Source organism: Leopardus geoffroyi, chromosome C1 (genome assembly GCF_018350155.1).
Source record: "Leopardus geoffroyi isolate Oge1 chromosome C1, O.geoffroyi_Oge1_pat1.0, whole genome shotgun sequence".
NCBI lineage: Eukaryota > Metazoa > Chordata > Mammalia > Carnivora > Felidae > Leopardus > Leopardus geoffroyi.
In genome coordinates this window covers 64,881,004-64,896,608 of record NC_059328.1, presented here as the reverse complement: position 1 = coordinate 64,896,608, position 15,605 = coordinate 64,881,004, and the positions used below count along the sequence as shown (strand labels likewise).

Genomic DNA, 15,605 nt, shown 5'->3' with positions numbered 1-15,605 from the left:
TGCTTGCACTCTATCTCTCACATTGTCTAAAAATAAACATTAAAATAAATAAATAAAATAAAAAATAAATAAATCCCTTTCTGTCTATCTCCTCCATTACTCCAGTGCAATCCTCCCTAAACAATTCTTGTCTTCTTCCAAAGTGTTCACATTATAGCAAGAGCGATCTTTTTTTAAAACATAAATATAATTATGTTATGTCCTGCTCCTCCTTCATATACCCCTGCCACAAACAAAACAAAACAACTCTTTAAAGCTTTCCATTGTGCCTAGAATAAATTCAAAACACCTAACCTGCTCTATAGTGCCTATTCTCCAGGCTCTTCTCACATCACAGACCACGATGGGGGGAGGAGGCAAAGAAATAATGGCCATAGAGATAAGCCAAGGGACCCAAGAGTTTTGAGACAGCAGAAAGTGTCATTGGTGTATTGGACTCCATACACTGTAAACGTCTTCCTGACTTGATGGTAATGAGACGATTTTTAATAGTCTCTTAGAGAAGCAGTGTAGGCAGAAGCTGGTTTACAGGTGAAGTCATGGAAGCAGGGGTAATACCTTTTCTTTTACCAAATTTGGTGTTGATGGAAAGGGGAGAAGAAAGTATCCCACTTGACCTTGTTAGGACACGTGGCACTGTTGATCATTCCTTCTTCCTTCAAAGCAGGGGTATTGGGTTGTTAGAGAAAAAGAAAGATACTTTGAGGACGAGGGCCTTGAGAAAGATGAAGCAATACCCATTAATGGAACAAGGTCTTAGGGAGATGGAAGGGGTGGGATCAAGGACTTGGGTGGACAGTGAGCCTGGACCCATTCTGTTGTTAGGTGCATATCCATTAAGGGCTATTAGGTTGTCTTGGAATATTGACTCCTTTATCATTATGTAATGCCCTTCTTTATCCCTGATAAATTTCTTTGCTCTTAAGTCTGCTCTGTCTGAAATTAATATAGCTACTCTTTTTTTTTAAGTTTATTTATTTTGAGAGAGAGAGAGAGAGAGTGAGCATGAGCACAGGAATGGGGGAGGGGCAGAGATAGAGGGAGAGAGAGAATCCCAAGCAGGCTGTGTTGTCAGCATGGAACCTGATGCAGGGCTTGAAACCAGGAACCTGAGAACATGACCTGAGCTGAAATCCAGAGTTAGATGCTCAACCTACTGAGCCACCCAGGCACTCATATAGCTACTCTTGTTTTCTTTTGGTCAGTGTTAGCATGGTAGATTTTTCTCCATATCTTTACATTAATTTATATGTGTCTTTATATTTAAAGTAGGTTTCTTATAGATTTGGGTCTTATTTTGTGATCCATGCAGAAAATCTCTGTCTTTTATTTGGTATATTTAGATAGCTTACATTTTTTTGTTTGTTTGTTCATTTATCTTTTTTAGTAATTTCTACACCCAACATGGGGTTTGAACTCATGACCCCAAGATCAAGAGTCACATGCTCTCTCCAATGGAGCTGGCCAGGTGCCCCTAGATCACTGACATTTAAAGTGTTGATGAAGGTGGATTCATATCTACCATATTTGTTACCATTTTCTTTGTTCCTATTTTTGGCTTCCAAACCCTTTCTTCCTTCATTGTTTTAACTGAGTTTTATGTCATTTAATTGAAGTTTTAAATAATTCCATTTTCTTTACTTTCTTAGCACATCAATTATACTTCTTTTTAAACTTTTTTTTTTTTTAGTGGCTGCCCTAGAATTTGCAATATACATTTAAAAGAATCCAAGTCCACTTTCAAATAAGTGGACAGTGAGAATGATAACAAAATATTCTTAATTCTTCCTCCCGTCCTTGCATCATTGCTGTCATTCATTTCACTTATACATGAACATGCCTAATTGAATACATCATTGCTATTATTTTGAACACATTATTATCTGTTAGATCAATTAAGAATATGAAAAATAAAAGTTTTCATTTTACTTCCACTTATTCATTCTCTAACAGTCTTCCTTTCTTTATGATGGAGATAGAAATTTCTAATGTATATCACTTCCCTTCTCTCCAGAGAGCTTCTTTTAACATTTCTTCCAAGGCAGGCCCACTGGAAACAAATTCCCTTAATTTTTGTTGGAGAAAGTCTTTCCTCCTTCACTTTTGAAGGATATTTTCATAGGATACAGAATTGCAGGTTTTAAAAATTTTTTCCCTTTATACACTAAGTATTTTACTCTTCTCTTGCCTGCATGTTTTTTGAGAAGTTGAATATATTTATTTTTTTTAAGTTTATTTATTTATTTATTGAGAGAGAGAGAGAGCATGAGTAGGGGAGGGTCAGAGACAGAGGGAGAGAGAGAGAATCCCAAGTAAGCTCTTCACTGTCAGTGTGGAGCCCAATGTGGGGCTCAAGTTCACAAACTGTGAGATCATGACCTGAGCAGAAGTCAGATGCTTAACCTATTGAGCCACCCAGGTGCCCTGAGAAGTTGAATGCATTTCTTTTTTTTTTAATTTTTTTTTTTTTTAAATTTTCAATCCAAATTAGTTAGCATATAGTGCAACAATGATTTCAGGAGTAGACTCCTTAGTGCCCCTGACCCCTTTAGTTCATCCCCCCTCCCACAATCCCTCCAGTAACCCTCAGCTTGTTCTCCATATTTATGAGTCTCTTCTGTTTTGTCCCTTTCCCTGTTTTTATATTATTTTTGTTTCCCTTCCCTTATGTTCATCTGTTTTGCCTCTTAAAGTCCTCATATGAGTGAAGTCACATGATATTTGTCTTTCTCTGACTGACTAATTTCACTTAGCATAATACCCTCCAGTTCCATCCACGTAGTTGAAAATGGCAAGATTTCATTCTTTTTGATTGCCAAGTAATACTCCATTGTAGATATAGAATGTATTTCTTATCTTTGCTTCTCCATGGGTTAGGTGTATTTTTCCTCACGCCTTTTTCAAGATTTTTTTTCTTTAATCTTTGACTTTTTTTGCAGTTTCAATATATTTGTATATTTCACCTTTTGTAATTGTCTCATAGTTCTTGAATGTTCTATTATGTTTTTTGTTTTCTGGGTTTTTTTCTATCTCTTTGCCTGTTCAGTTTTAGAAGCTTCCGTTTTCGTATCCTCAAGCTCAGATATTTTTTCCTCAGCCATGTCTAGTTTACTAATGAGCCTAGTAAATGCAGTCCTCATTTCTGTTCTAGTGTTTTTGATTCCTAGCATTTCTTTTTGTTTCTTTCTTAGGATTTCCATCTCTTTGCTTATGTTACCTTGCATGTTACCTGTTCTTGCATGTTGTCTACTTTTTCCATTTAATCCCTCAACATATTAATAATATTTTTAATAAAATTCCTGTTCCTATAAGTCCAGTAATCCTGCCATATGTTACTCTTGTTCTCATGCTTTTCAAATCTGTTTTTGCCTTTTAGGATGCCTTCTAGTTTTTTGTTGAAAGGTGGACATGATGTACTAGGTAAAAGAAACTGCAATAAATAAACTTTTAGTAACGCAGTGGTAAGGTGTGGGGGCAGAGGAACCATTCTGTGAAACACATACTGTCCTATGGTTATGTCAGTCTTTTGGAGACCCCCCTGGACTGTGAACTTCACCAGTGTATCTCAGGATCTTCCCCCCTTAGGTGGAACAGGATAGCTAGAGGGGGCTGGAGTTGGGTATTTTTGTTCTCCCAGGTAGAGTAGGCTCTGATAAAACCACAGCAGGTTAGGTTCTGACAAAATAGTTTCTCCTGGGAGCAGCCCTTGTTAAAAACAGAGGGCTCTGGTGTATTTCAAAACAGTTCCGTGCCCCTTCCCCTTGCCAGAAGCACTAAAGGATTTTTCTCTGATATTCACTGTGAGGGCCTGGTAGAGCTTGTGGAAGTAAAACTCACAGAAGCGTGGGGACCTCTATGCCTGCCCCCCCCCCCCCCGCTGGAGTTTTGAATTCTCACACTTGCCCACACTGAGCCTCCTGCAATTTGCCAAGTACAGTGTAGGGTTTCCTACCTACACAGGCACTGGCTCCTGGTGAGGTTCTTGCTTGTGGGTTTCTATTCTGGTAAGCTGTGATTCTTTGACTCTGCCTGTCTCTCCAATTTTGGGTGCAGTGGTTTGTCTTGTGACCTACTTCTCTGAGAGATTTAAGAAGAACTGTTGAATTTTCAGTTTGTTCAGCTTATTACTTGTGTTAAGAAACACTGGTTATGATAAAGTTCCTACATGCCAGACTGAAAACCAGAAGTGCTCAGTTAGCATTCCCTTAGCTGAGGAAATGGGGGCCTCTGTCAGCTACAGAAAGGCAGTGATTCCTAAAAAGTTCAGTCTGAGTTGGGCTGGGGAAGGGTTTAAATTTATGCAGTATTTGTTCTGTACAAGGTCCCCTGTACTGTCTACATCCCCCAACAGTACTTCCAAGTGGGGTTATCATCATTTTCTGGAGAAGGAAACCCAGGCTCAAAAGAGTTATCAAGCATCCATACACACACAAATAGTAATCCAGTTAAGAAATGGGCAGAAGGAGAGCCTGGGTGGCTCAGTCAGTTAAACGTCTGACTATGGTCACGATCTTATAGTTTGTGAGTTCGAGCCCTGCACTGGGCTCTGCCTGTGTGGAGCCTGCTTGGGATTCTCTCTCTCTCCCTCTCTCTCTGCCCCTCCCTTACTTGTGTTCTCTCTCTGTCTCAAAATAAATAAAATTTTTAAAATGTGTATTTATTTTTGAGAGAGAGACAGAGAGACAGGGCATGAGCAGGGGAGGGGCAGAGAGAGAAGGAGACACAGAATCTGAAGCAGGCTCCAGGCTCCAGGCTCCAGGCTCCCAGCTGTCAGCACAGCACCCAATGCAGGGCTTAAACCCAGGAACCACGAGATCGTGACCTGAGCCAAAGTCATCTAGATGCCCAACCAACTGAGCCACTGAGGCTAAAAATAAATAAATAAACCTTAAAAAAAAGAAAGAAATGGTCAGAAGACATAAATAGACATTTTTCCAAAGAAGGCATACAGATAGCTTACAGACACATGAAAAGATGCTCAGTATCACTCATCACCAGGGAAATACAAATCAAAACCATGAGATACCACCTCACACCTATCAGAATGGCTAAAATTAACAACACAGGAAACAACAGGTGTTGGTGAAGATGTAGGGAAAGCGGAACCCTCTTTTACTGTTGGTGGGAATGCAAACTGGTGCAGCCACTCTGGAAAACAGTATAAAGGTTCCTCAAAAAGTTAAAAATAAAACTACCCTGTGACCCAACAGTTGCACGAGTAGGTATTTACCCAAAGGATACAAACATAACTGATTCAAAGGGGCACATGCACCCCAGTGTTTATAGCAGTGCTATCAACAATAGCCAAATTATGGAAAGAACCCAAATGTTCATCGACTGATTAATGGATAAAGGAGATGTTATACACACACACACACACACACACACACACACACACACACACAAATGTACACAATGGAATATTACTTAGCCACAAAAAAGAATGAAATCTTGCCATTTTCAACAACATGGATAGAGCTAGAGTGTATTATGCTAAGCAAAATAAGTCAGAGAAAGACAAATATCCTATGATTTCACTCATATGTGGAATCTAAGAAAGAAAACAGATGAACATAGAGGATGAGGGAAAATAAAAGAGGGAAACAAACCATAAGAGACTTTTCACTATAGAGAACAAACTGTGGGTTGATGGAGGGGAGGTGGATGGGGGAGGGGCTAAATGGGTGATGGGCATTAAGGAGGGCACTTGTGATGAGCACTGAGTGTTATATGTAAATGATAAATCACTAAATTCTATGTCTGAAACCAATATTACGCTATGTTAACTAACTAGAATGTAAATTAAAAATTGATACAAAAAAAGTTAGCAAGAGTTAGCAAGTTATCAAAAATCACATATAAAGAAGAACTAGAAGTCATTTTATGGGCTTTAAAAAAATGGACTTTTATTGGGGACATACTACATGCCAGGCTGGTGGCAGGCATTGAGGACACCCAGAGCAGAATGCACTCCCTGTCATGCCACAGAATATTACAACACAGGGTCTCATGGGCTCCCCAGAAGGTGAACTGAACATGTAATGAGGTAAGGGCTTCTTTGAGAAGAAGCTTGGTCCTGATGGTGCATGACTGGGTTATCTGGAATAGGCATGATGGGTGGTAGAAGCTTCTATAGAGAGGAAAAGGACTGTGCAAATCACAAGCCACTTGGAGGAATGGAAAATGGCTTGGTGTAGCTGGAGCATTTAGTGTGTTTTGGTGACTGGCAAGGGATGAATTTGGGAGGGATGCAGGGGTTCAGATTTTGATTTGAAGGTTCCCATGTATTATGATAAGAGTTTCCAATTTCATTCTGACATCAATGAGGAGGCAAAAAGGTTTTTAAGAAGCAGAATGCCGTGACTGGCTTTGCTTTTCAGCAAGATGATTATGTTGTGTGCCACAGGAGCCTGGGGCAGGGAGACTGGTTGGAGACTGTCTCTGTGATCCCATGGAGGAAGGCCAAGGGTGCAAACCAGGGCAGCGGCAGTGGGACTGGAGAGGGAAGGAGAGATTTCTGCACAGGAGAACTGACTGGCTTCTTGAACAAACTGATGTAGAGGGGGAGAAAAAGGAAGGAGGCTATGAAGACATCCTGTTTCTGGCTTGGGCAGCTGGCAGGATGGAGGTATCATTAACAGAAATAGGGAAAACAGAAGGGCGAGCAGATTTTGTGGGGGAAGATGGGGAGTTTGGTTTTGGATGTGTTGAGTTTGAGATGCACATGGGAGATCCAACCAGCACTGTTTAGCAGGCAGACATATGCAACAGGAGCTCACCTGGGAACTCTGGGTGAAGTGGAAATCATGGCTATGGCTGAGCTTTTTAAAGGAGAACATGTTCAGTGAGGATCCAAAGGGCCATGGATGCTGGGGAACACCCACATTTAAGTAAAGGACCAACAGAGAGCAGGCCAGCAAGAAAACCAAGAACGAGTGGACCAATATGTAGGAGGAGCACCGAGAGAGTGAACACAGAGTAGGGCAAGAGATCTGTGGCCAAGGCTGACTCAGTGTCCACCAAACTCATCCCTCCTTTCCTGGAGGCACAAGAAAGCTCCATTTCCCAGCCTCCCTGGATGTAGGGAGGGCCAGTGACTGGGGAACACCTGAAGAACGTGGGAGAAGGTAATGTGCAATTAAGAGCTGGTTCATCTTCCTCAGGCTCTTTGCCTTCCCATCCATGATCCCTTTGGAGATTGTATGTACAAGAACCCTGGAAAGTACTCAGATTTTGAGTTTTATTTGTTACCATAGCAGAGCCCAGCCTATCTTTCCTGATCCTGGCTCTGGAGTCAGATGGCTATGTTTGAATTCTGTCTTTACCTCTTGCCAGCTATGTGACCTTGAATAAACTGTTTAATTTCTCTGTGCCTCAGTTTCCTTATTGGAATAACACTATAATAATAATAATAAGTAACAAAAAATATGTTTTAAATAAAATATATTTAAATAAAATATAACAATAATATCTAACTCGTCATTGTCTGAGGATAAAATGAGGTAATCAATGTGAAGCACTTAGAACAGTATAAATAATTTAGAAGTGTTAGAATCTAAGGGAGAGAGGAGAATGTCAAGAATGTGAAGATGATTTACCCCTGGGGTCAGCAAACTATAGCCTGCTGGTCAAATCCACTGTGCTGCTTGTTTGTGTATAGGCTCTCAGTTTTGGGTTTTACATTTTTAAATACTTGAAATAAATCACAGGAGGAGTACATGGAGTTCAAATTTCAGTATCAGTAAATAAAGCTTTACTGGAACACAGCCAAACTCATTTGTTTACGTGTTGTTATGACTGCTTTTCTTTTTTTTTTTTTATTTTTTTTATTTATTTATTTAAAAAAAAATTTTTTTTTTCAACGCTTATTTATTTTTGGGACAGAGAGAGACAGAGCATGAACGGGGGAGGGGCAGAGAGAGAGGGAGACACAGAATCGGAAACAGGCTCCAGGCTCTGAGCCATCAGCCCAGAGCCTGATGCGGGGCTCGAACTCACGGACCACGAGATCGTGACCTGGCTGAAGTCAGACGCTTAACCGACTGCGCCACCCAGGCGCCCCATGACTGCTTTTCACAACAATGTGGACTTTGAACAATTGCAACAGAGACCACATGGCTCACAAAGCCTAAGGTATTTACTACCCTTTATAGTAAAAGTTTGGTGAATAACACGCAGCAAAGGTCAAGAAAGTTAACTAAAAAGTGTTAACTGGAATTGACAAAGATCACCAATGATCTTGACAATGGCTTTATTTGGAATGGTAAAAGTAAAAACTAGATTCTGGCTAATTAAAGTTTGTTTCCCAGCTCTGCAGCTTGCTAGCTGTGCAGTCTTGGGAAGTGTCTTAACTTCTATGAGGTTCAATGTCCTCTGTTGTAAATCGGAGATAAAAGGAGCTACCTTCTTGAGTTATTTAAGGATTGACAACAATGCATGTAAATCATAAAACACAGTGTCTGGCTTATAACAGATGCTCAAAAAATGCAAGCTCTTGCTTTATTTAATCTGCTACCACCAAAATTTCTGTTCCTTGATGGGTAATGCCTTTTTGCTTTTAATATTCTATTCTTGTCTTCTGTGTTCTGATGTTTTACATTATATGCCAGGTTTCTGTCAGATCACACCTCTTTTATTTATTTATTTATTTATTTATTTATTTTTATTTATTATTTATTTTTTTTTAATTTTTTTTTCAACGTTTATTTATTTTTGGGACAGAGAGAGACAGAGCATGAATGGGGGAGGCGCAGAGAGAGAGGGAGACACAGAATCGGAAACAGGCTCCAGGCTCTGAGCCATCAACCCAGAGCCTTATGCGGGACTCGAACTCACGGACCGCGAGATCGTGACCTGGCTGAAGTCGAACGCTTAACCGACTGCGCCACCCAGGCGCCCCTAGATCACACCTCTTTAATGAGGCCATCCTACTTAAAACTATAATCTGTTCCCAACCCCAGCATTCCTGACCCTCTCACCTTGTTCTACTTCTTTTCTCATAGAATTTACCACTTCCAACATCTGGAGAATTTACTAACTTATCATGTTGACGTTTAGTATCCATCTTCTGTACTAGAATATAAGCTTCTTGCCTATTTTATACAATTACATATTTCAGTTATCTAAACAATACCTGCATATATTAGGCGCTCAATTAGTATTTGTTGAGTGACTAAATGATGAGGTGAAGAGGTGTTTTTTTTTTTGTATCTTTTTTTTTAATCTTGCTCAGAACTGGATGTATTCCTTCAATCTTGGGATTTGTGTCATTTCTCATCTCTGTATAATTCTCAACTATTATCTGTTTAAATAATAAAATAAAATGGTAACTAAAAGGGAGCCCCTGTTCCATCCTCTCCCATTTTTTCCTGGAACTCTTTTTTGAATATGTTGGCCCTACCATTCTATCCTCAGTGCCTCCTAAGTTCTTTCTTACATTTGACAACTATTAGCTTTCTGTTTTATTCTTTTTTTTTTTTTTTCAACGTTTTTATTTATTTTTGGGACAGAGAGAGACAGAGCATGAACGGGGGAGGGGCAGAGAGAGAGGGAGACACAGAATCGGAAACAGGCTCCAGGCGCTGAGCCATCAGCCCAGAGCTTGACGTGGGGCTCGAACTCGCGGACCGCGAGATCGTGACCTGGCTGAAGTCGGACGCTTAACCAACTGCGCCACCCAGGCGTCCCACTTTCTGTTTTATTCTAAGGCAATTTCCTCAGCTCTGTCCTTAGGTCTCTTTTCAGCTATGTTTTGTCTGCTATTCAACCTGTTAACTAGGTTTTTATTTCAATGGCAATATTTTTTGTACTTAGAATTTCTATTTCTTTCCTTTTCCTTCCTGCCTCTTCATTCCCATTCTCTCTTGTACTCGTTTCATGGTTTCTTCCTTTTATCTTCTTGAATATTTTAAGTATTCCTATATTAAAAATTCTTTCAGACTTTCCTGTTCTCTCTAGTTCTTGAGGGGTGTGAAACCTTCCATTTTTAAATCAGCTGGATATCTTGTAATGGTTCATTTCTTCATCCAGCCTGTAATTTTGGATCATGAGCTCATCTTCAATAGTGGTGTTTAGAATCTGCCTCTGATAGAGTCTTAGGGGCTGGCAACTGAAAAGGCTCCTGAAATGTACCACTGAATGGCCTGTATTTGGAGGCTGAGTTAGGAGGCAGTCTGGTACAGATGTGAGGAAATGTACCCTAAGTTCACTTCCCCACTGTGAAACTATTTTTGTAATGGTGGGCAACTTGCTCTTTGAGTCTTAATTTTCTTTATCTATAAAATGAAGATAATAATCCCTATATCCCAGAGATGTTGTAAGTAATTAGTGACATAATAAAACTAAGGAACTCAGCACAATGTTTAATATATATTAAATGTCAATAAATGTTAAAAAATCGTATAAATACACAGTACTTATTATATCACTTGTCAATATTTTCTCCTTGCTTTGTGATATAAAAGAAGAAACCCAATGCTCATGAAAATAGCTTCTGAATATGAATATGAAATGTGTAGCCAGCCATTACATTTGGACACTGGTTAGATATGCTTTATCTGTGACATATATTAGTTGAAGATGGGAGAAAAAAACCCTTGGGAACACATTCACTTGGCTTTCAGCCATCACAGAGCAACACTGATGAGTGGTAGAAGGAATTTTCAGACATTATCCTTTTTTTAAACAAAAAGCCTAATTAGAGAGTCAGAGCACTTGCCCAACTATTTTGGATTATTAAAATACAGCAGTGGGGAGAGTTCTGCTGAGAGAAAAATGACCCAGATAAATTTCTCTAGTTTTATTAAAATAGAAAATATAATTGACTTCTTGGCTGTATTGTCCTTGGTCATTAGTCCTTTTCAAAGGTTAGAAATAGAAAAGCAGAACCCTGAACCTATAGCTGATACTCAGTAAATACTGTTAGTTCATTATTGGAAAGGGATAGAGACACAGACAAATTCTTGGACAAGAGAACCTCACACAACCTCATTTCCATCTCATGTAACTTTAACCACAAACCTTTCCTTAATTAATTGCTGTTTTGGAACTGTCGGGAAGGGAAGGCTGAAAGGCCAAAGTTCGTGGACAAAAGCTATAGGTTAGTGTGATTTATCATGAAATATGGTATTAGTTATCTGTAAACACTTGAAAAAATGATTTATAATTCTAATTTTCATAAAACATTTACAAAGGCTAAAATTTAAATTTAAAACCATTTAAAATAAAGAGATATTTTCAGATTTTAATTACCTGATCTTCATAATCAGAACCTGTATCAATGGTCTCTCCTGTGTCCAACATCATCGAAGGATCAAGGTCACTTGAACCTAAGATTTGAAAAGAGAAGTTTACCTGATGAAGGTTGTCTGTGTATGTTTGCAAAGCAAACTATCTCCCACTAGGTTTCTGTTCATATGTGTACATTAAAGTCACAAACATTTTTAGACACTTCTCTTCTGCTGGGCACCATGTTTAGGCTCCAGATAAAAAATGTAGATCCTCTAGACACCATTTCCACTCTTGAGAATAAGACAATCTTGTGGAGGAGACTGATTTGTCAACAGCAAGGTTCAGAAACCAAAATAAAGAGCTAATTCTGACTAGTAGTGGAGGTGATGATGGAGGTAAAAAATAATCACAAGGAATTAATCTATAAGCCTTTACTTTGAAGGTGAGTAAAGATGGTCCAGGAGAAGTGGTTTAGGGCTGTGTAGTAGTAAATGAGATAGAAGGAATGATGAGCAAAGTACAGAGCGGGTAGAGCAAGGGAGTTCCAGTAATAAGTGGGGCTGAGTTTGCTCACTCCATGAAAACCTGACAAGTTTTTCCTCCAGCCTTTGGGTCACTTGAGTCCTTAATGATGAGAAAAATCTTGTTAACTTAATGTGTTAACAGAGAGCTTCTCCCCTGCCCCTCCCCAAGGGCATTAATCCTCAAGGCTCAGACTTAAACTGGTAATTTTCATAATGGGGCTCCTGAAGCAAAACTGATTTATCATCCTTGTTTAGTGACTGTTTTCTGCTGGGAAATACATATCACCTAACTAGCCACAAAGACAGAATCCAGTGCTGTTCATTAAATGCTATACATCCCTATGAAGAAGTAAACCACTCCACATATCCTGGTAAACTTGCCCTTGCCAAATAGTTCTTGGTCAGAAGACACAATGAGTTATTTTTATTTTTTTATTATTTTTTTTTTTAATTTTTTTTTTTTTCAACGTTTATTTATTTTTGGGACAGAGAGAGACAGAGCATGAACGGGGGAGGGGCAGAGAGAGAGGGAGACACAGAATCGGAAACAGGCTCCAGGCTCTGAGGCATCAGCCCAGAGCCTGACGCGGGGCTCGAACTCACGGACTGCGAGATCGTGACCTGGCTGAAGTCGGACGCTTAACCGACTGCGCCACCCAGGCGCCCCGAGTTATTTTTAATGAAGACGGGTTTTTACAAAAACATCAAGCATCTCACGTGCTTCTCAGATATGGGCCATTCGAGAGATGCTGCTTTCATACTTTTTTCCAAAGAGTGATTCAATGTATGTCCTCACACAGTCTTTTCTCATCTCTTCTCTTCCTTTTCCTTCTCATCATTACCTCTGCTATTTATCAGATTGACTAAGGACCGACCCACTATCATATTGTCTAAGTACTAAGCAAATAACACCCTTGTTTATTGCGTTTGTATCTTTACAATTTTTTTAAAGGATGACAGTTTTTCAGAATGGAGATGCTTGACCCATCAAAGAATTTTGGAAAGGTAACTAATTGTGGAGTTTCCACATTCGGTTGCGTAGGTTTGTAGGGCACAACCTCTGGGTGATGCCATCACATCAAGAGGGCAGCCCTTGCCAAGTCCATCGTTAATAAGGTAGTTGCCCGAAAGGAGTCAGGAAGACTACACGCCACTATTAACGCTATTAACAAAGTGAGACTAGAAGGGCCATATGAAAACTTAAATTTTATACATACTTCTATTTATTTATTTTTTTAAGGCTTATTTTTGAGAGAGAGTGAGAAAGAGCGCACAAGTGGGGAAGGGGCACAGAGAGGAGGACAGAGGATCTGAAGACGGCTCTGCGCTGACAGCAGACAGCCCGATGTGGGGCTTGAACTCACAAACTGCAAGATCATGACCTGAGCCTAAGCCAGATGCTCAACCAACTGAGCCATCCAGGTGCCCCATATATAATTTTAAAAAGTAGTGGTGTTATATGTAACTTTTCTATTTTTGTGCTTTTGCCATTTTTCAAATAAGAAATGTTATAAGGTATATCTGAGGGCCAAAATATTTGACTGTTCTGAAGCCCAGTTTGAGATCAGTTTGCACTTATGTGTTGTGGGGCAGTTAAGACATCAGAAGTAAATGTGTATTTTTCCATATAAGATCGTGGAAGTTTTAGAACCCATATTTCACAGAATACTGCCATCTCATTTTAGAAAAGAAAACAATGAGCTTTGCAGAAGGCAACAAATAACTTGGGCTAGGTCCTACTGAAAGTGAGGGAGATCAAAGGCAGAAGTTGTAGCTCCGATTTCTTCCAACACATCCTTCCCACTCCAAATGCTAAGCAGGAGCAATCCAACTGGTTTTACAAATATGATCGTTCATTACAGTACCCTACAGGACAGGATGTGGAGGAGTTGGCTGCCTCTTTTACATCCTGAGAAAATGAGGAACAGTGGATGACTGGTGATGAGGGGTGTCACCAGGTGGCTGCAGAAATGGAAGAACCAGAAGTGGAAGCAAAGAGTGTCACTCCAGCCTGTGACGATCGATGCTCGTTGCTGGGTGGTTGCTATTGACAGCATCATTAAAGATAATGCCAATTTTATTTAGCTTTTGTTATTTCCATAATATGGATCTTACCCACCACATGGAGAAGTGGTGATAGGTACTTGGATTCAAATGATATCCTCACCTCAGCTGTATTTGGAGTGATTCATGTGGAATGAGCAATGTGATCTGAACACAAAGGCTTATTAAACATATAGACGCTTTAGTTCCTGTGTCCTATTTATTTTGTTCAATTAGAAGCCTTTCTTTCAGCTGTTTTAAAAAGGTACAAAGTGAAGGGCTCTTAGACAACCTGGTTAACAGGCATTACACATGAATATTTGTAACCAGAACAAGATTATTAGAAAACTATCTTCGGCAATGGTAGAATGAAGACATCTTTGTCCGAGGGGAAAAAAAAGAAAAAAAAAACCTCTTTAAAAAAAACAAATTTGTGCTTACAAAGAAGAAGAGCTCGGCTTTCCTAATAAAATGCTTTTAACAGAAATTTTATTGTATCATTAAGAGATGGAATTTCTTGACATGTTGCTCTTGGCAACAGTACTAGTAAATCATAGGAAGCGATAGACAATGGATGTCATTATCCACTCAGATAATGATTGAATAGCTTTTTTTCCCCTTTCTTTCTTTCTTTCTTTCTTTCTTTCTTTTTCTTTTCCTTTTTTTAGCATTGGTTGCTTGGCTTGTTCAAAATGGGACCTTTAATAATAGTCTAAGGTTTGACATACAAAAGAGAGAGGTAAATATAGACATATTACACATTTTGCCTTCTTTCATTGGACAATTTAACACATAAAACACCTGCAATGATCTTGTTACTCAAAAAGGACAGCAAAATCAGTGCATTCTGAAAAAGTGATAGTATGGGTTTTACTCCCCCTTAGTTTGAATTTCTCAATTTCTTTCAGATTTAAAAATATTCTTTCTATAGATACAGAGCTGAAAGAGAATCCCACAGGGAACTCTCAGTGTCACCAGTTTCAGATGTAGAATAGTCCTCAGAAAGATGATTTGCAGCTTGTCTCCCTACATTTAAGACGGAAGATGATACAAACTGGCCGAAGATGAACCAGAAGGCTATCCACGTTGCTTTCTGGGGCAATGTTACAGACTTCTCTGCTCCTAGAGGATATTCAATCTGAAGTTTTAGGAAGGTCCCCCTCCCACTCTGAATCCCAAATAAAGGGGTGTCCCTGCAAGGCAGCACTTCTTGTGCAGTGAGGGCATCTGTAGATAGAGCTCCTCTAACTCATCACCCACCCCCTGAGAGGAAAGCAGTCTTCTCCCTTGTCCTGTCTCTCCTGCAAGACCGTAAGCAGCTTTAGGTGGGGTTGTATTTCATCTCTACATTTAAGAACAGAATTTAGAAATTCTACGCATTTGATACATGCATGCTGAATGACTGAAAAATGAGTAAAAGGACATTTACATTTTGCTTTTGCAGATCTTGATCTCCATTCACTCTACACACATTCAATCCCTTCTAAATGCCTCAGGCGTCAGGCACCAAGAGCCCAGCTCTCATTCTAACAGGCGTGGAATGTGTTAGTAACAGTTTCCATTAGCATTCCTTTGAAGAGCATTGCATTTCTTTGGAAAAATATCCTGACAGTATTTGTGACTAGACAGTGAGCTCCTCATGGGATATGGTGTTGGGACTGTTCTGGGTGAGAAGCGCAGGGGTGATTTTCCAGTTACTCCATGACAGAGGCCAGGGAGGAAGGAAAAGAGAGAGGGCAAAGAGATTAGAAGTGGACCTAGGAAAATGGGGAAATGTGTTGAATAAGATGTGGTCTCTTCCTGTGATGC

General features: G+C 39.6%; 1 protein-coding gene across 4 annotated transcripts in view; it reads right to left on the bottom strand.

Moving 5' to 3' along the window:
• Nucleotides 1-15,605, bottom strand: part of AK5 (adenylate kinase 5) — a 262,841-nt gene that overhangs the window by 109,652 nt on the left and 137,584 nt on the right. For all 4 annotated transcript variants that reach the window (XM_045477912.1, XM_045477913.1, XM_045477911.1 and 1 more), the window contains exon 8: nt 11,251-11,327. In XM_045477912.1, coding sequence (XP_045333868.1) covers nt 11,251-11,327 — 77 coding nt within the window. The remainder of the gene's footprint in view (nt 1-11,250; nt 11,328-15,605) is intronic.